Genomic DNA, 19,127 nt, shown 5'->3' with positions numbered 1-19,127 from the left:
ACCATTGGCTTCCTGGCCACAAGGGCCCAGTGCTGGCTCATGGTCACCCTGCTGTCCCCAGGACCCCCAGGTCCCTTTCCCCTTCACTGCTCTCCAACAGTTCGTTCCCCAACTTATACTGGAACCTGGGGTTGTTCCTGCCCAGGTGTAAGACTCTACACTTCCCTTGTTATATTTCATTAAATTTTTCCCCGTCCAGCTCTCCCCGTCCAGGGTTGCAATTCTGCTTGTTATTCTGTTCCTGCCACATGAGATCCTGAACTCCACCATCTCATGGTCGCTGCAGCCAAGGCAGCCCCCAACCTTTACCGCTTCAACCAGACCCTTCTTGTCAGCGAGGATGAGGTCCAGCAGTGCTCCTCTTCTAGTCGGCTCCTGCACCCTTTGCATCACAAAGTTCTCGTCGAGGCACCGGAGGAACCTCCTGGACTGTGGCTGCCGGCCCAGTCGTCCTTCCAGCAAACATTGGGGAAGTTAAAATCCCCAGCACAACCAGGGCCTGTGACTGTGAGGCTGCTCTCAGCTGTCTGCAGAGGCCTCGTCGACTTCCTCACCCTGATCTGGTGGCCTGTAAGAGTCACCCACACCAGTGTCCCCCTTGCCAACCTGCCCCTTAACTTTCGCCCATAGACGCTCAGCTCGCTCCCCATCCATGCCTGGACAATACTCAATACGCTGTAGCTGCTCTCTCACATGAAGAGCAACTCCACCAGCACGCCTGGCTGGGCTGTCTTTCCTGGGGAGGACACAGCCGTCCATGAGCACCGTCCCGTCGTGTGAGCTGTCCCACCGTGTCTCTGTAACTGCCGCCAGGTCATGATCTCCTGCCCGAACACACGTTTCTGCCTCCTCCTGCTTGCTCCCCACGCTGTGCCTTGGTGTGCAGGCACTTCAGAGAGCGAGCTGCGCACACCGATTTCACCCAGGGGGACGGGCGGCCTCCCGGTCTTCATCAACTCTGGGGTGCAGCCCCACAGGTGCCAGCCCAGCTACCACCCCCCCGCTTCGCATCCAGTGCGGAACTCGTGGAGAATGAAACACAATCCTGAGCCCGCGCAGGGGAAGCGGAGGGGACGCGTGAGGGGACGTGCAGAGATCGCTCACCCGTGTCCCGCCCGCCCCGGGCTGCAGCGGGACCCACGCGCGCGGCCGCTACGCGCGTTCCCGCCTCGGCCGCGCGGACACGCGCGGGGACCGGCCGCCTGGCGCCGGGGGGCGCCCGCCGCCCAACAGCGCCCCCTGGCGGCCGGGGCGCGCAGGGCCGGGGCGCAGGCGCCGTTGCGCTGGAGGCGCGTCCGGGCCCGGTGGCGATGGCGGCGGCCAAGGGGGACGGGGCGGTGGGGGAGCTGGAGCTGCAGGCGGCCATCGGCTTCAACGGTACCGCGGGCCGGGCGGGGGGCACCGTGGGGCCGGCGTGGGGCACCGTGGGGTGAGCAGGGGGGTCCTGGGCGCTCCCGCCGCCCTCGCCCCCTCCCCGTGCCCGGCGCCGCAGGGGCAGCGCTGCCAGGGACCGGTGCCAAGTGAAGAACAGGAAAAGTTTGACTGAATTGCGGGGTTTTCTGTTTGTTTTCCAATTCCGCAGCTTCCCAGAACGAGAATAATTTGCACATGAAACCAGCTCAGGTTGCACAGACACTGTTGTGAGCACCGGGGATGGGGCTGGGCGCCAAGGGGAATGTGCGGCCTTGCCGCTCTGTTGAGGAGGTCATGGCAACCAGGGCTGGATGCCGTGTCCTCAGAGCCCTCTGTGCTGGAGCGCTGGGGCCTCTGCGCCCTGTGAATCCACAGAGCTGCAGGACCACAGCGTGGTCCAAACCTTGTCAGGGTGACCGTGCTGCTCGACACGGGGTTGTTCTGCTGAACAGCTCTGGGGAGAACTGGAAGGTTCTTTTCCTTCCCCCCCCCCCTCGCCTTGTGAGGTAAACCGTGGGGAGCCAGTGGTTTCTGCAGCCCCTGAACTGTTGGCAGCCAGCGGATCTTTCACCCGTTTCTCTTGCAGGACATGTTCCCTGTGGCCTCATCTGCCACCCCGACAGGGAGCACATCCTGTACCCCCTGGGCTGTACGGTGGTGATTCAGCACCTGGACACTAAGAAACAGAGTTTCTTGCATGGCCACACCGATAACGTGTCCTGCGTTGCCGTGTCCAGGGATGGGATGTACGTCGCTTCAGGACAAGTCACCTGCATTGGATTCAAGGTGGGTAATGCTCTGATTTTGTGAAAAATGCAGTTGCGATTTGTGCTAAGATGTTTAATGTTTACAGATATAACTAAATGAGGCACGGGCTCTGAACCTGGAAAAAGGCGGTTAAGTTCTATGTAAAAAGTTATGAAACTTGCTTATGATGCTATATTGACAGAGGGAACTAACATTTTAAGGGTTAACTAAACTTATAATGGGTGCCTACTAACGAACTAACACTTTAAGGCTTAGTCACACAATAAATGCTTAGTTTAGAGCTTTATGTTAAGAAGAACAGAACCCCATCGAATGCCAAGACGAGAAGTTTTACTGCACTTAGCTGTAACCTTGAGGAGACAAGATAACGAAGATTTACAGCAAAAGGGGGCGCCAGTCTGGTTTCGTTCAACTTGGCAGCTTGGGTCCAGTCAATTCAACATAATGAGCCAGAGGTAAAAAGTTCACTGTGATGAAGCTGAAGGAGCCTTCATCCAAAGACCCCCAAAGACCCCTCCTCAAATTCACCAAGTGGCACTGCACAGGCGCAACAGGGGAGCGTCTATGGAAATGGTTCTCTGAGACTCATTTTAATCAGAAGCGGGGAAAGGTCATGAATATGTACAGGCATTCCTGGGCTCATTATGAATATGTAACACCTTACTGTATTTCAGCACACTTCTTATTGTTTAAAGGTGTGCGTGTTGGGCGGAGCGAATCCCCCGCGCGCCCAGCGCTGTTTTGCTTTTGCTCTAACGAACACGTGTTTAAGGAATACAAGGAATTGGATTAAATGTTGCTTATCCATAGAAAAAACGTAAGTTATTTATGTCAGATTTTAACCGCTTAGTATTGACCAGAGAAATTGGAGTTGGCTTGCCAGTGGTGGGAACACCCTTCATTTATTTTTTCTTTTGTTGGAAAACAAATATCTGCAATGGGAAGATGTTGAAGGGAATGGGAAATTGTAGTTACTCCATTGCTGGATGTGCCTTTATGTTTTTGTAAAACATTAAGCAGTCTCCCTAGGACTGAGGGATTTTTAGTTCCAGTCCTTTTTATCCAAAGTGTTGTGGGCGTGTGGCAGCCAAAATCTCATTAGGCATTAATTAATAAATGCTGTTCTATTTCAAGTGAGACCTGAGTTCCAGAGCTGCTTAGGACTGTCAAAAGCCCTTGACAGGTACCTACCTGCATTTTTAGACCTCTGAAGTTCTTTTCGTTTTATTTTTGCCTATTTGAAAGACCCCAAGACACTTGGAAGGGATCAGGTTTTAGTGCTTTCAGTATTTTAAAACCTAAGTCAAATACTCAGTGTCTCAGGGTAAATTTAGGTGCTGAAATGAAGCAGAGCCACTCAAGTGCTCAGCTGGAATAATGCTTCTTACAGCACCCAGTCTGAAGCCTCTTTGTGTCAGGGGTGCCCAGGGCTGCAGAGAAGCTTGGGCTGGGCTCCTTCGATTAATCGTCAATTAAATTGCACTAGAAAAGAGTTGAGAGTGTCCTCACATATGTATTTGCTGAAGATTTTTGATTTACCCGGAAAAAGTTTCCGTAAGAGACTTCTCTGATATTGTTCTTTTTCTCCGTATTAAAAGATCAGAATAATGGAGCCTTGTGAAGGTTTTTTACTTCTTGTAGTACTGAAAAAACTTGGAGGTTTCTGCATCTGTGGATTTGATCCCACTCTATTTGTTCTTATAGTTTCACCATTCGAGTGTGGGAACTCGACACAGCAACTAAAAAAATCCATCCGTCTGAATGCTACGCGGGGCAACTGAGAAGAATCACCATGTGTGTTCAGGTACGTTTCAGCCAAGATGACTTTGCTAAACTAAGAAACTCTGTACAGACTAGAGAAAAACCACGAGTTTCTCTAATAATGCTGGAAATGTTGGTCCCAAGCGTGTGACGGCAGTGAAGTTCCTCAGCATTGGCCATGGCAGATGATCTCCCACGGCCTCTGGGAAAGAGTGTTCTGGATGCTCCTCAAGAGAAGCAGCACGTATTATGGTCACGGGCTCCGGCACCCGGATTTTTATGCTTCAAAATATGATCTAGATTTGGTTAGAAAGTGTCTGGCGTTCAGCAGTGTTCTGGATCTGTGCGTGTGATGGAACAGAAACATTGGCTGGGTTCCCCCAGGTGAACTCTTGGCAATCCACTGAACTAAAGCTGTTGGTGCAGCCCAGTGTCAGGCGTGGGACACGGGTCTCAGTATCCAGACCGTGATCTCTTTTTCTTTATGCTTTCTTATAGATGACAGATGATGATGGTGATTTTTATCTTGGCACGACGAGTGGAGATGTCCTGAAAGTGAACACAAGCAGCAAGGTGCTGACTGCCTGTGGGCCCCAGAAGAAGAAGTTTAGCATGGTGAGTAGCAGCTCTGTGACTCCAATTCTGTCCTTGTCCTGCTCTTTGTTAGTGACTGAAAGTAGAGCAACCTGCGGGAGAACCATCACAAAGCGGATTCTCAGACTAACGCTTTTCCTGCGCTGTCAGTTCCTTGTGTCTCGGTCTTGATGCTGAAGGCTGAGCCCATTGTCCCGCCTTCGTTGAGCTTCATTTGGCTCAGAATTTGGGTTTTACTTGAATCTCGTGTGTCATCCCACAAACTCTGTACAATTAATCTGGTAAACGTCATAGGAAGTGAAAAGTAGTAATAAAAATGGAGTAGTTCCTGACTTTTTTGCTTCTTTTAAGAAGATACGAGCTGGAGTGAGACAGAGGACGTTCCTGGGAAGGCTGGTGGAAGCGCTTGTTTGAGAGGCTTTCCCGCACTTACTGCTGTAAGGTCCCATAGTCAGATCTCACAAATGTGTTAAATTGTCTGGACTGAACTTTTCTTTTTGTGTTTGTTCCCCATCCCATTCCCCCACTTCCCTTCGTCTTTTTGCTGTTCTGATTCTGCCACTGATGAGGCAGAGATCTTACTGAAAAAGGCAGTATAAATAATGTAATTCAAGAGTTTATTGTAACGCGTATGCACAATTTGGACAAAACAAGGTTGCACAGGGTACATTGATTCTATTGCTTTTTAACTTCTGAGTTCTTGACTTCATAACCCCAAGGGTTTTTTAACTGAGCTTTTTTTTGTCTCTAATTGGGACTCGTGGGTCTGAGCATCCTCAAACAGGAGTTACCTCCTGAATAAGGAGCTTCTGACCGGTGGTCGTACAAGAATTCTGCATGCAGGCAGCTGTAATGATAAAACAATCGGCACCAGCTAGAACACTTGTTGTTGATTTCTCGTTATTTGGTGCTATAAAAGGCTTCTTGTAGCGTCTCGGTCTGTCCCTTGCCTAAGCTGGGATGTGTTTTGCGACTGCATCAGCAGCACGCCCAGCAGCGAGCAGCAGGGGCAGCGCTGCCGCGGGAGGGCCGGCTGTGCTGGTGGGGATGCCGCGGGGCCGCTGTCCTGCGGGGCAGCAGATCTGCTCTGAGAGCAGCACAAGCCCACAGGGGCTGTAAGAGCAGTTCAGCAGTCAGCCCCAAAGAAAACGCTCCTCTGGGCTTGTTTCTCTCAACCTCCTGAACTTTGCTTGGACAGGTGCATCCAAACCATGTACGTGCCCGTTCCAGATGAAATATTTATTGCGTTACAAATGCAGGCCCATGTCTCCGGGATAACTTGGACCCACTGAATCCTTTGAAATACAGTTCAATGTTGATCTGTTCCAGAAGGGTGGAGAAGTTATTACTTGTTTTTCCCACTTACATTGTAGGAATGCAAATAGTTTTTTTCTGTGTCCCTCTTAAAGGACAGGAATGGATGTGTTTTGTTTTCCTGCTGGCAATGGTAAGTTCGCTGCAGGTGTGTCCCCGTGTGGGGACACCCGCACTGGCCGCGGTTGAGCCCCTTGTCCGGCTGCCCCCCTGCAGGGCTTTGCGTCCACGCAGGACCCGTGGCTGCTCTGTGCTGTCTCTTAGGCCAAGGTCTTGGTGACTGTCACCTCCCCTTCCAATGCCTGCGTGCTTTGAGTCCTTCTCCATCTCGCAGCACGTGCACCTCGCCCAGAGCCCCTGGTTGAAGCCGCCCGAGGGCCTGAACTCCCGTGTCCTCAGGGCTGAGGGAAAGGTGCCAAATGCACTTGAAACAAAACTTCACCAAAAATACACTTCTGAGAGCACTGCTAAAGAAGCCGTCAGGCAGGGTCACGAGCAGGATGCTGTGCCGTTTGGGGGTCCAAAAGAAAAAGCCAAGGCTCAAAGCCAGAGCACAGTCCAGGTCGTACTGTGAGGGGTTTTATCGTAAGGCAGATCCATAGGAACAGCATTTTGTGGCAGAGACCTTTGGAGCATCATGAGCTTCAGCTGGCATGGCTTCTGAGAGTGAAAAGCTGAGGGAAAACAGGCCCCTTGACTGTGCAAGAGGCTGACAAGGTGTTGAGGAGAAGGGAAGATCCAGAAGTGGGTCTCGTCACAGCCGCCTGCCAGCCTTGTGGACGAGCCCTGAGCTGGTAGGCGCTAATCTGGCTTCAGCTTGGGTTTATTAGTGTAATGTGGTGGCAGCTTCTTAGGATGTGGCACTGGTCGTTGGGGGAGCCGGGAGAGAAAAGGAGACATTCACATTGGATGGAAATAGCGAGGAGTCCTCCCAGTCGCCTCCTTTCCCCTCCCGCTTCAAACAGGCGTTCCTGTTCACAGGCTTTTCGGTCAGATGCGCTCAGCCCCGTCACCCCTTCTCCTCTTGCTCTCTCCCTCGCTCTTCCCAATGCGCTTCCCTTGTGCCCGAGGAGGGGAATTCACCAGGGCAAACCCGTGTTGCTGCCGTCACTGGGAAGGCGCTGGGACGTTTTTCTCTGCAGTTACTGTCAGTGCCTCGGCCACAGATCCCCTCTCATACTTTCCAGCTCTCTTTCCCAGCTCCGTGCTGTGATTCCCTTTCCGCCCACCCCCTGCACATCTCTGCACACAAATCATGCCTTGTCACTAGACTGTCAACAAGTGCTCGCTGGACACACGTAGGATCTCGTGTTTTATGGCAGCAATTTCCAGTTGTAGCCTCACCTCCAGTGCCGAAAGAGGTATTTTGCAGATGTTTTTTCAAGTCAAAACCACAGCGTTTATCAAAACAAAACTATTTGCATCCTTGTTTCCACACAATTTAGTCCATCCCATTGCTAACCAAGACATCTTGTGTGTCTTTCTTGAAAATGTACCTTGCATTAGCACTTGTACCAAAACTTCTCCCCTCTGGAGCCACGCATTGCAATGCTGTCTGTGTTTGAGAACAAACCTCTGCAAACCATGTTCACCAGTTGCACCGGGGAATTACGATCCGGTGGCAAAGCGTGAAACTGCAAACCTGGAGTCCACAGCCGCCCCACGCCGAGCACATCTGTAAAGGGTTTAGATACTGCAGGGTGAGGAGGCGATTCTATTGAAAACAAGGTGGGGCACCCTTAAAGGAACTTTGCCTTTAGATACATAAGAACGTGTTGATTGTATAGACACGATCTGAAGATTTCTTGGTTTCTGTTTTGAAGAGGAGTGGCAAAATAGTTTGTTATGATGAAGCAACTTGTTTTCCATCTATCTGGTATGAAGTTTAAGTGCCTGTCTCTAAGGTGTATAAAGACTGGAATAAACAGCAGCATTCATTTTGCTCCCTGCCGCGGGCCTGAGGAGCTGTAAGGCACCCGTTGGAATGTGAAGAGGGATGTACAATTGCAAACGCATTTTCAGAAGTAGTTGGAGTGATTTGCATTGTAAAAAGAAATAAATATTGACAGGAGATGCGCTGGAAGAGTTCACAGAGCGCTCAGGAACTTTGCAAGAGATCTGAGTGGGACAAAGAGCAGGAATCCCTGCAGGAAGGGACCGGGCAGGCTGCAGTTCTGATGGTGCTTTTATTTACTTTTATGTACTTGAAAGCGCTGGTTTCTTTGGGTGAGCAGTCAATAATGAATGGTGATGTTTTTAACCTCCTACGTTAGACTCTGCATTTCACCTACAAGAGCACTGGCAGGGTATGAAATAGAGCATTCATCGCAGCATTAACGTGGACTACTTGACTCTATGAATAACAAGTGCAGCTTTTAAAGCTTATAAAGCTGTTTACTGATGGTAATGCAAAGAACAGGCTGGACAAAAGCACAGTTGTCAAATTAAGGTTGAAGTGGAACTCCCATGATTTTGAGAGCCTGGCAATGAATCCTGGCCGTTCTAAGGTTTTGGGTGTTTGGGGTTCTTTCTGTCTTAATAACACCTGCTTCCCTCTCCAATGGAAGAACTGCAGAGAACAGCTTGGAACAATCAGAGCAGTGTTGGCAGCGCCGCCAAAGCTTTAATTCATTAGCAAGGAGCTGTAATCAGATAAACTCCGTAGTCATAGGTTGCATTTGTAATGCTGCCACCTGCCATAACGCTGAACCCAAAGGGCGTCTGAGGTGGAAGATTTTAGGGGCAAAACCGCAGACCAGGAGCTCAGCAGCCAGGTGATGGGCCCGTGATAACAGGGGACTCGCCAAACGCTGCCAGCGCCTCGGAGGAAGTTTCCAGAAGCATTGCTCAGAAACCGCTCTGCTTGTGGATCGTCTTTCTAATGCAAAAGAATCCCTTTGTTCTTGTGCGTTTGCTGAGAACATTTGCACGAAACCCGGCGCCGCTGCCGCTGTGAGAATGTGGCAGAAGATCCTCTCCGCAGGTCGTGTTTGTCACCCATCAGGAGACTGCGGACGTGCTGCTGCTGGAGCCGGCGAACGGGGAGCTCAGTGCTGGTGAATCACAGAGCGGGAGAGCATGTGTCAGGTTCTTTTCTGCAGCCCATGGTTATTTGATCCTCAAGTTAAATCGTCTTTAAGCCGATGCGTAGGTAGGTGTGAGGCTGCCTGCATTGCCAGCGCTGGAATGCACAGTAACGCTTCTGGTGATTTGGGGTTTTTTCCTTTAAAACGTATAAGCAAGCCTTTAAAAACAACCGATTGCTTCTATTTGCGTGGATAATGGAAGCAAAGTAATTTTCCCAGATTCATCAGACCTCGCCTGTGGCTTTTTCCGTGTCCTTTCTGGGTCTAAACAGCTCAGATGTCCATTTTCTTTTCTCTTCTTTCTTCACTTCTTCTCTCTCCTTCCTTAGACCTTCAGTCCTTTCCGCGAACAAAACCAACACTTTGTGGCTTTGGTTTTTCTAAACCCTCTGAAGGTGTTAAATGCTGAACATTTCCCGGGCTTAGGCCGGATTAATGCTTGAGAAGCACAGGAAGGCTGGGGGTGCTGCTTAGATGTCAGACTTTGAATCCTAAAGCAGCGACATCTGTGTGTGTTCCCCAGTCACAAGTCAAGCCCACGACAGGGGTTTCTTCCTGGGGAATAAATACAGAATTACTCTGAGTCGCCTCTTGGTTGCTCTTTGAGAATTGACTTCTTGGTGCTTTCACAACACTAAATGCTGGAGCTGGGCATTGTTTTTCCCCGAAGAGCCACCACCAAACAGAAATTGTTGTTTTCCCATAATGGCTCGGGCTTAAAGGAGAAACAATCTGAACGTTGCGAACCTGCTGGTGGGATCCCAAGGGCTGGCAATGGTGCTTATGAACCTGGGAGCGGCAAATGCTGCTGGAGTCTGGACTGTGACTTACGGTGTCAGTCCAACAGCTCCTGCCCGTCCCTGCGGGTCTGTCTGGGCGGAACAGCCGCCGGCCACAGGTTCTGCAGGCGCCTCTGGGACGGGAACTTCGTTTTCAGTTCCAGTTTGGTGGCACAAAGCTCCTTTATCTCATGGTTTTGTCCTTTCCATTTCACTCATGCAGAAGTTCCCCCAAGCTCGTAGGGATATTTTCCCAAGTTAGAATATCAGGAGAGTCCAGCGTAGGGCAAGAAAGATGATGAAGGGAGTGGAACATCTCCCTTATGAAGAAAGGCTGAGGGAGCTGGGTCTCTCTAGTTTGGAGAAGAGGAGGCTAAGGGGGGACCTTATTAATCTCTATAAATATGTAAAAGGTGAGTACCGTGAGGATAGAGCCAGGCTCTTCTCAGTGGCAAACAATGACAGGACAAGGGGTAATGGGACCAAGCTGGAACACAAGAGGTTCCACTTAAATTTGAGAAGAAACTTCTTCTCAGTGAGGGTGCCAGAGCACTGAACAGGCTGCCCAGGGAGGTTGTGGAGTCTCCTTCTCTGCAGACATTCAAAACCTGCCTGGACGTGTTCCTGTGTGACCTCACCTGGGCATTCCTGCTCCAGCAGGGGGATTGGACTGGATGAGCTTTTGAGGTCCCTTCCAATCCCAAACATACTGTGATACTGTGATACTGTGATTTAACCCCACAGAAGTCATTTCACTCCTCTGGCAGCCTATCTTGGAGTCTCTTGGTGATTTTCAAGAATTAATCTGTTGTACATGGAACAGTAATATTACTTCACAGGTGACAGACCTGAAGCAGATCTGACTCTTCTTACACTTGTATTTTGTGGAAGGCTGAGGACTGTTTTCATTTGTTTGGGTGTTTTTTGTTGATTTTGTTGTCATGCATTTTTTTCCTGTAGCCTGGTACTTTATCTACCGAACAGCATTTCTCCTTTTCCAGTGGCTGGCCTCCCGTTGATCTGCTCTGCTCAGTAACAGCAGAAACCCGGGATGACCATGGGCTGACTCATTTCCAAAGCTTTCCTGTGACAAACGTATTTGATTACTAATAGGTGGGAGATGGGATTGCATCTTTCAGACAGAGAGAGAGGCCTGAGACGCAGAGGATCATCCTAAAAAGAGCTGTAGGAAAGACCATTTAAGCTGAGTTGTGTCCTCTGTTGTTTTCGTGGCTGTTGGATGAAGGACACGCGGAGGGAAAAGCGCGAGTGCCGCTCCACGATGTGGGTATCGCTTGCTGCGATGAGGTCAGGCTCTGTACGTGGTCCCAGCTGCTCTGAAGAATCCAAGATAATGCTGTTTGCTCGCTCCTCGTACTGTATTAGTTCATATAGACCTGCAATTAATAACTCTTTTCTCCCTTCTCCCTCTAGAGAGCCACTCTTTAGCCCAGGTCAGTGACAAAATGCTGACAAAGCCATATTGGAGTGAGATAAGCCCCGCCGTCGGCAGCCCGGTAGAGACTCCGTTGTGCTGTTCAGCGTGGCTGCAGCAGCAAGGAGCCTCTGCTCCCATCCGATTGCGTTTTCATCCCGTTTTCTCCTAGGGAGTCACAGCTTTGCTTTTGCCGAAGACAGGAGGTTTAATAGTCGGCACCGGAGAAGGGACTGTAGCTCTCTGTGCAGGCTCAGACTTCCAAGTAAAGAAGTGAGTTTGTAGATGGAAGAATCAGGAGGGGAGAGGTGACAATTCCTCCAAAAGGGTCACGGTATAAGAACCAATCATTTCTATGGAAAGGCATAATCCAAGTCAGTCTCAGTTTTTCAGTCCTGCAGACACAATACACGGTCTGGTTCCAGCGTCACGAGGTTGGAGCAAACTGAAAATTACTGCGTGCGTTTGCAGGGAAGTGCCCTCTGATCCTTCCTTGTAAATGACTGTTGTTTCCTTTGGAGCAGTAGGAGTCAGATCCTAAACTGATGCAAAGCCAGACAGATTTGTTGAAGTCAATAGAATGATGCTTATTTACGCCGGGTGAGAAAGAGTAGTAGTTGCCATCTCCAAAAGGGTTTGTTGGGGGTCATGGGATTGTAAAGCGGGGCTCTGCTAATTTTATAGGCACGTGTCTGGAAGTGCTGGAGTTTTGCAAGGCTTTTTTCTGCATACCAGATAGAAAGCTGCAGGCGTCATTTCCCCATACGTGATTTGAAAATTGGGCTCACACCTACTCATTTGGCATTGCTTGAATATCCCCTTCAAGTGTACAGTTCTGCAAGCTTAGCTTTGTACGACTGAAACTATTCCCAGAAGGTCTAAACTGTCTGGAAACATCCTTGAAAGTGGGATATTGAAGTGCACTTGAGCAAGAATATCAACAAAGCTGTTGTTACCTTAGGCCCTGGTGCAGGAAATCAAGTCTCCAAAGCGCTGCCTGTGCCAGCCCTGGCAGAGCAGCAGCTGGGACGGGCAAGATCATGGGAAGTAGTAAACGTGGCTGGGAATGGAATGTTAGTCCTGCCCATGCTCTTGCATCTTGATATCACAGCCTAGTGCGGAGCTTTTTGGGGAAACAGCAAAAGTCGAATTCTCGAGAAGCTGGAAAATGAAAGTTCCTCGAGGTCAATGTCGGGCCAAACCTTTGCTTTCTTTGCACAGGAGAATGCGAGTTGAAGGTGCTGTCACTTCCCTGACGTGTAGAGGTCGGGACGACCAGTTCTTTATAGGGACAAATAAATGCCAGATGTACCGCAGTGCCTACGCTACATTTAAAGAGGAGCTGGTCGCCGTCTGTCACACCGAAGCCGTCAACTACGTTGTTTTTCCTGAGTGAGTATAACGGGCTGGGCTGTATTTGGCTGGTGCAGAAGCTTGAGGAGCTGCTGCTGAGGTCAGGGTGCCTGTGTGCGCAGCTTTTACCACAGGAACCCAGAGCCTGGTACCGTCTGTTGGGATGATTGATACGGGCGATGCTGTCACCTGCCCAAAAAACGCCGGGGTGACGGTGAGCAGCTGCCTCAAAGCAGAAGGCAGCAGTTCAGTTGGAGCACTGGAAAAATCACTGATCTGCAGAAAGGATGATAAGTAAAAAGACCTGAATTATTGATGTTTGGGCACCGGCAGGGATGGCAGCCTCCCCCTTTTGTCCCAGGGTCGCTCTGCATTTGTCTTGTGAACGCACAGCAAATGTTCCCTTCCTGGGTAGTAGCATCGTGACTCTTTATTTTGTTTTTTTAAACCCACAATGGATCGTCTCTCCAGATGGAAAATGGGATTTTGATCCAAATGAACATTTTTGGCGTATTTTTATTGCTTCGCTTCTCGGCCCAGCACAAAGGGTCAGATGTCACCGAGGTGCAGTGAGTGCAGGGAGCAGGAAGCGCTCCTCCCCGCCTGCCGCCAGCCTCAAACACACATCTTCTCATTTAATGAGAAAATCAGGTGGAGCTTTAGGGTGATGTGCTGCTGATACCGCTGATTGACACGCCTGTGTCACAGCCATTAGTGCTGACTGTAAGGACTACAGGACTACATCCTTGCGTAGATGTTTGAACTTCTTATCTGTTGCCTGCTCTTGAACAAAGCCTATTGCTGATGGGGAAATACGGGCTTAATTTCCCTGTTCTGGCTTATTTCAGAATCCTTCACTTGCTGATGTTATCCTGGTTGATAAAGCACCCGTGCAAGCTGGGCTTGAAAGAGGCCACACTTTTGTTGTGCCGGTTTTCTCTGTCCTGGTTCATCTTTCTGGGCACTGATGGTGCTGTTGAACAAAAGCTCGCGGTACCTTTCTAGATGTCACTTTCTGTTGCATCCCTAGGACGAGTGGCTTAGAGCTTATTTCAAAGCACTGTGTCCCATGGCTTTTGAAATGCTGCAGGTCTTGTTTCATTCCAACATTTATAACAAGTATATTAGGAACAGACTTTGCCATCATTTCTATTGCCTTCAGCGCTGTTGAATGGGAATCATCCAGTAAGCAAGATAAAAAATGACATCTTTACAATGTGAGGCTGCTGTTAGTGGCTGATGTTAAACCTGGGCAGTCAGCACTTTTACACCCACTTTTGTGTCTATTCTATATAACGCATGAATTAGAGACTGAATATGGGAAATAAATGTCTCAACTTCAGCAGAAAGAATTATTTTAGTTTCCCTTTAACTGTTCCTTAAAATGAATCTTTGAAGAGAACCCAAACCAGGGGAATTTCATGTGAGAAAGGTGATCCTCCAAAAAAGGCCTTTGTCTTAGCCGTGGGGATCCCTGTGGGGCAGATCCCAGCTGCAGGTTAGCAAAGCCGAGCTTTGGAGGACGATTTGAGCTGTGACAGAGCAAGGAGCGTTTCTGTGTGCCCCTCCTCGTTACCTCTCCTCTCTGAACTCTCCAGGGGACATTCGGACTTGTTCGTTACCTGCTCCACAAACGACATTCGAGTGTGGTACACGCCGGAACGTCTGGAGCGGCTGCGAATCACCGTCCCCAACGTCACCTGCCACGCGGTCGAGGTGACGAGGGACGGCATGGTCATCATTTCAGGTAATGGTCAGCCCAGAGCCGTGGTTGCTCAACTTAATAAACATCAGTATGTTAAAACGAAGAGAAGATTAAATTGGGAAAGCGTTTAAATGGAGTTCATGGCGACACCCAAAGGCCTCTTTGCATGCAGCTGGTCCGATGGACTTTGCTGGCAGCCCCGCTGTCCTGGTGCTGCAGTTGCGGTGAGGGTAGAAGGCAAGGGCTGGAGACCTTGCTTTGGATCAGTGAATTCCGGCAATCCAGAATGCGGTTCAGTCTTATTTAAATTACCTAATTCTAAAATATCAACCTTGTTGTGTGCAGCAGCTTCACCTGTGATGTATGTAGAGCACATTTGCATAAAGCCGCCGTCCATCGCCATGTGCAAGTTGCTGACGCAGGGACTCCTGCAGTCCTAGAGCAGCCGTGCAGCCTCCCCATGGTTACCAAACCACTTTGTCCACAGCCAGAATCCAAAAGCAATTACATTTCAACAGTGTGTTTGGGACCGTAGCTCTGTGGGCTCATCTGCAGTACAGTGGTTTTCACGGGTATGCTGGTGATCTAACAGCGTGGGCCTTATGTGGGAGCTTATTTATAAAAAGGGGTTGGTTTGGAAAGGAAAGAGCGACAACAGTGTGAGGAAAGTCTGTGCGCCCGGGCAGTCTGTTTCTTTCTGTTCATCAGCTTGGAATGACGGGAAAATCCGCGCCTTCGTGCCCGCTACGGGAGAGCCCATGTACGAGATCAACAACGCCCATAACCTGGGAGTGACGGCAATTGCTGCGACCAGCGACTGCAAACAGATCATTAGCGGAGGAGGTGACGGGCAGGTAATTTGTGCTTAAAAACCTGGAGCAGCTTCGTGCGCTCATCACAGGGCCTGCGAATTGCCTGGAAGTGCTCAGTCAGAACGGGAGCTGTTCTGAGCTGCCGCTTGAGCCAAGGACTGAGTTCAAAGATATCAGCTTTTGAGATGTGCTGTTGTTCTCAGAGGGCATCATGTAAAACAATGCCCCGATTTCTTCTGGCATGGCAGTTTTGGAAATCCTTCTAATGCAGAATATGCTCTTAATCCTTTTTGTTCATTTGTCTCTCCCCTCTATTTGGCTGATATGTGCAGCTGAGACAGAATTACAACTAAAGGTTGGTTAAGCAGAAAGGAGAACGGCAGGGGCGCACTTGCAGTACTCGTTCGGAACACAAAAAAGCTGCTCTGCGATGCTAATGGTTCTGTCAGAATCAGTCCTCAGGAAGCTGTGACTTCAGGGTTGCTGAAGGGATCGGGATGCTCTGAGCTTTGAGCAAGTGGCAACTGGACATCCAGATCCCTTCGGGAACTCGGCATCAGCCTCGAAAGCGTGGAAGGTCAGCTCTTCTCTGCCTTTGATGCCCGTGTCTAAATGTCTAAATTTTCACTGGGATTTGGCCTTAGTGGAATGTCGAGGTGAACAGACATTGCAATGTTTGGCACTAGTGGGACAGGATGTGCAAGGTGTGAAGGATCAAGGCCTCAAAGCAGAAAGATTTTTGCTGTTACCAGCACAGGGAAAAGAGGTGCTTTCAGGCACGTGTTTCACATCAAAGCTTTAAAGAGCTGGTTTGTATTTCCTTCCTGGCGTTCTCTGTAGGACAAATAGCGGGTAGCTCCTTTCTATTCCATTGCAGCAGCTTTGTGCTTTGATCTTGAAAGCACCACTGGCAATAGATCGTGGCCTGGGTGGTTTTTCCTGATCAAGAGCTGTGTAAAATGAAGCATGGGAGAGCGGGCACTTGGCAAAACCAAGGCCTGGGGTTGATGGCCACGAATTCCTGAAGCAAGTGGATTACACTGTGGAGAACTCAGTTGAGCTTCACAGGTCAGCTGCACCAATAACCCACAGGCCAACGGAGATGGTTGGGACTGAGCTGCTGTACGTGTTGGCAGAGAAAGGCAAAGTTCAGGAAAGCTCCTCCTGAGCTCCGGCAGGACCAGCTGGTACCAGAGCAGATGTGTGTTGCTGATTTTCAGGTGAGGATCTGGAATATTGGTGAGAAAACCCAGAAGCTGAGGGAAGTTCTGAAGGAGCACAGAGGTGCCGTGTCCTGCATCAAGATTAATAAGAACGACAAAGAGGGTGTCACAGCCAGCCTGGACAGAACGTGCGTCATCTGGGATCTTGTGTAAGGCGACAGATTAGTATTGCCAAGGCACTTGGAGTGCTGGTAATATCTGTAGGGTCACTGTGCCCGGTTTGGGACACCACATAGCGAGGAGGAGGGGAAAAAGAGCATTAAGAGATAAAAACTTCTAGAAAGAACAATGAGGTCAGGGAATGTAGAACCTCCAATTCGAGAAACTTTTCAGAAAAGCTCAGACAAACCTTTGTCTGCGGTTGTTTTCCTGTGCGGGATCCTGCTTGGCCACGGTGGAGCAGGTGAGTTCCCAAGTTTCCCACTAGCTCTGTTTTCCAGAACTTTGTGACTCGTGTCGAGCTCTTGCGGATCTGCAGACTTTCTGCACTGGGGTAAGGCCGAGGACACCTTGGCATAGGGAACAGCACCTGGAAAGCATTCTGGGTTTAAACATTTCATTTCGTACGACAGCAGATCAAGAGTCCTATAGGGCAGCTGTGATGGAAACAGAACTGATAGCCTAACGGGCTTCATGGAACCCTGAACTCAGAGCAGTGCCTGAGAATATCCAAGGAGAGAGATCTGATGTACAGCACAGGCAGAGACATTCCAGGCAGGCAAAGTTTGGGTTTTGACGCTGTTGCTCTGTCTCATTTTGGGGTGTTTTGCAGGCGTTACGTGAGAAAACAAATGATCCTAGACAACACATTGTTCAAATGTGTGTGTTACCATCCCGGAGAGTACCAGATAATCACCAGTGGAACAGACAGAAAGGTGAGCAAAGCTGCAGGAACTCTGCAGTGCACAACACACGGTCTGGCGCTGGTTCTGGGGTGAAACTCCTGTCCCTGCACAGCAGGTTGTGTCCCAGGGCGGTGCTGAAACCCGTGTGCTGCTCACGGCCAGCTGAGCGCCCCGCTCTGCTCTGCTCTCTAGATTGTGTACTGGGAAGTGCTCGATGGCTCCGCAATCAGAGAAGTGCAAGGCTCTCTGTCGAGCTCCATCAACGGGATGGACATCACATCGGACGGGGCGTCCTTTGTCACAGGTGAGTGCGTGGTTGGAGCTGGAGAAAGGAGGTCATATTAAGACCAGGAAAAGCAAGGCAGTGAACCAAGGATCTCAGTACAGTGCGAAAAAGCTGAAAAAAGGGGTCAGCTAAAGGGGAAAAGAACATGAATCACCGAAGAAAAATACTGTGGTTCAGGCTGTAGTTCAGACTGGGAAGACGCTGCTGTAGCTCACTGGGATCTGCTGGTGAAGGTCCAGAGCCCTTCACTGGACACTGACCCCAGCAGAACAGAAGCAGTTTTTGCCATAATGCCCAAGAAAACATATCCTGCTCTTCCTAGGAACACCGAAGCGTTCCCCTGCCTGGGAGCGGGGAACAAATAGCAGCAGAACTCGGTGTATCACAGTATCACAGTATCAATGTTAGGGATTGGAAGGGACCTCAAAAGATCATCCAGTCCAATCCACCTGCTGGATCAGGAACGCCCAGGTGAGGTCGCACAGGAACACGTCCAGGCGGGTTTTGAATGTCTCCAGAGAAGGAGACTCCACACCCCCCTGGGCAGCCTGGGCCAGGCTCTGTCACCCTTACTGAGAAGAAGTTTTTTCTCAAATTTAAGGGGAACCTCTTGTGTTCCAGCTTGATCCCATTACCCCTTGTCCTGTCATTGTAATCGTTTGTTCTTCCTCTGTGCCTGACGCAGGTGGTGACGACCATCTGGTGAAGCTGTGGGACTATAAGGAGGGCACGGTGACTCACATGGGAGTGGGCCACAGCGGCAACATCACCCGCCTCAAGATCTGCCCCGCGAACAAGTACATCGTGAGCGTGAGCGCGGACGGTGCCGTCCTCATCTGGAAATACCCCAGCTCGGGCTGACAGCCGGTGCCAGAGCTGCTGGGCTGCTGCTTCCCCGGCCGGCCCTGGAAATGCTCTTTTCTTACTGCTCAGTTTGTTGTAAATCGTTTGTTCTCTTAGAGTAAACAGTATATTTCTACTCCCTGGTATGCATTTACCAGGTCCTTAGATGCCCTTTCTAGCTCAATTTTTTTCAGGGGAGCTAAGAATTTGCTGTTTGTTTTGGATTCATCACTTCCGAAAATCACCTTGGCAGTTGTAACAGTTTGCGTTGTTACTGCCGCCTTTCCTGCCCGTCTCAGCATCATCTGCCTTGTACGTCTACTCATTTGTGGGCTCTCTCTTGCTTTCACATGGTCTCTCTCTTCTCTGCACTCTTCTGTCTCTTATTTAACGAGTAACTTGTTGTTTAAATTCAGTCTGCTGTGTTCATTTTAATTTGTCTGGTCCTAATGAAGGAAAAAGCTCTCAGCTCCAACTCAGGCGTTTAATGGGGAAGCTCTTGTGAGTCCAACTTTTAACTCAGTGTTCTCAGAGGAATACAGGGACGTCAGGGCTGCTTCAGTTGCGGTGTCCAATTTACAGCTCTCTTGGGGAGCTTGGTTTTCACGAGTGAGAGTCCACTCGTTTCTGAACATGCCTGGATGTTTCCAGCCAGACACACTCGAACTCCTGGTCATTGGCCTCATTTTTCAAACAGGCTCCAGATTGGCATGAAATACATATTCTGTCTGAGAATGAGCACCCAGTATTGTATCTGCTGTTCAAACAAACCGCTCTGCAGATACTGTTTGTTCCAAGATCAGTGTAGGCAGCCGGCCTGTGAAGTGATGCGAGTGCAGTAAATATTGCTTTTGCGGGCATTGAAGGGCTGTGGGAATTCGGTCACAAATTCAAATGGTAGCAAATGTGG

At 49.8% G+C, this 19,127-nt stretch overlaps 2 protein-coding genes across 2 annotated transcripts; both read left to right on the top strand.

Annotated features, from left to right (window-relative positions):
- The first annotated feature begins 730 nt into the window (after window positions 1-730).
- LOC135575713 (cilia- and flagella-associated protein 52-like) lies at window positions 731-2,460 on the top strand. Its single transcript, XM_065034395.1, has 2 exons — window positions 731-1,377; window positions 2,000-2,460. Exons 1-2 carry the CDS (start codon window positions 1,311-1,313, stop codon window positions 2,221-2,223), a joined length of 291 nt encoding a protein of 96 aa, XP_064890467.1. The 5' UTR covers window positions 731-1,310; the 3' UTR covers window positions 2,224-2,460.
- Window positions 2,461-3,883: 1,423 nt separating this feature from the next.
- Window positions 3,884-18,628, top strand: LOC135575711 (cilia- and flagella-associated protein 52-like). Its single transcript, XM_065034389.1, has 10 exons — window positions 3,884-3,985; window positions 4,441-4,557; window positions 11,323-11,423; window positions 12,372-12,542; window positions 14,102-14,250; window positions 14,917-15,062; window positions 16,241-16,392; window positions 17,016-17,118; window positions 17,281-17,392; window positions 18,060-18,628. The coding sequence occupies exons 1-10, from the start codon at window positions 3,974-3,976 to the stop codon at window positions 18,233-18,235; spliced, it is 1,239 nt and encodes a 412-aa protein (XP_064890461.1). The 5' UTR covers window positions 3,884-3,973; the 3' UTR covers window positions 18,236-18,628.
- The last annotated feature ends 499 nt before the right edge of the window (window positions 18,629-19,127 follow it).

Source organism: Columba livia, chromosome 18 (genome assembly GCF_036013475.1).
Source record: "Columba livia isolate bColLiv1 breed racing homer chromosome 18, bColLiv1.pat.W.v2, whole genome shotgun sequence".
Taxonomy (NCBI): domain Eukaryota; kingdom Metazoa; phylum Chordata; class Aves; order Columbiformes; family Columbidae; genus Columba; species Columba livia.
This window is presented reverse-complemented; position numbering and strand designations above follow the sequence as displayed.

Coding starts and splice junctions, on each gene's coding strand:
- LOC135575713 (XM_065034395.1), top strand. CDS start 1,311: ATGGCGGCGGCCAAGGGGGACGGGGCGGTGGGGGAGCTGGAGCTGCAG. Junction 1,378..1,999: donor GGCGGCCATCGGCTTCAACG/GTACCGCGGGCC, acceptor TTTCTCTTGCAG/GACATGTTCCCTGTGGCCTC.
- LOC135575711 (XM_065034389.1), top strand. Junction 15,063..16,240: donor GCGGAGGAGGTGACGGGCAG/GTAATTTGTGCT, acceptor GCTGATTTTCAG/GTGAGGATCTGGAATATTGG. Junction 17,393..18,059: donor CGGGGCGTCCTTTGTCACAG/GTGAGTGCGTGG, acceptor TGCCTGACGCAG/GTGGTGACGACCATCTGGTG.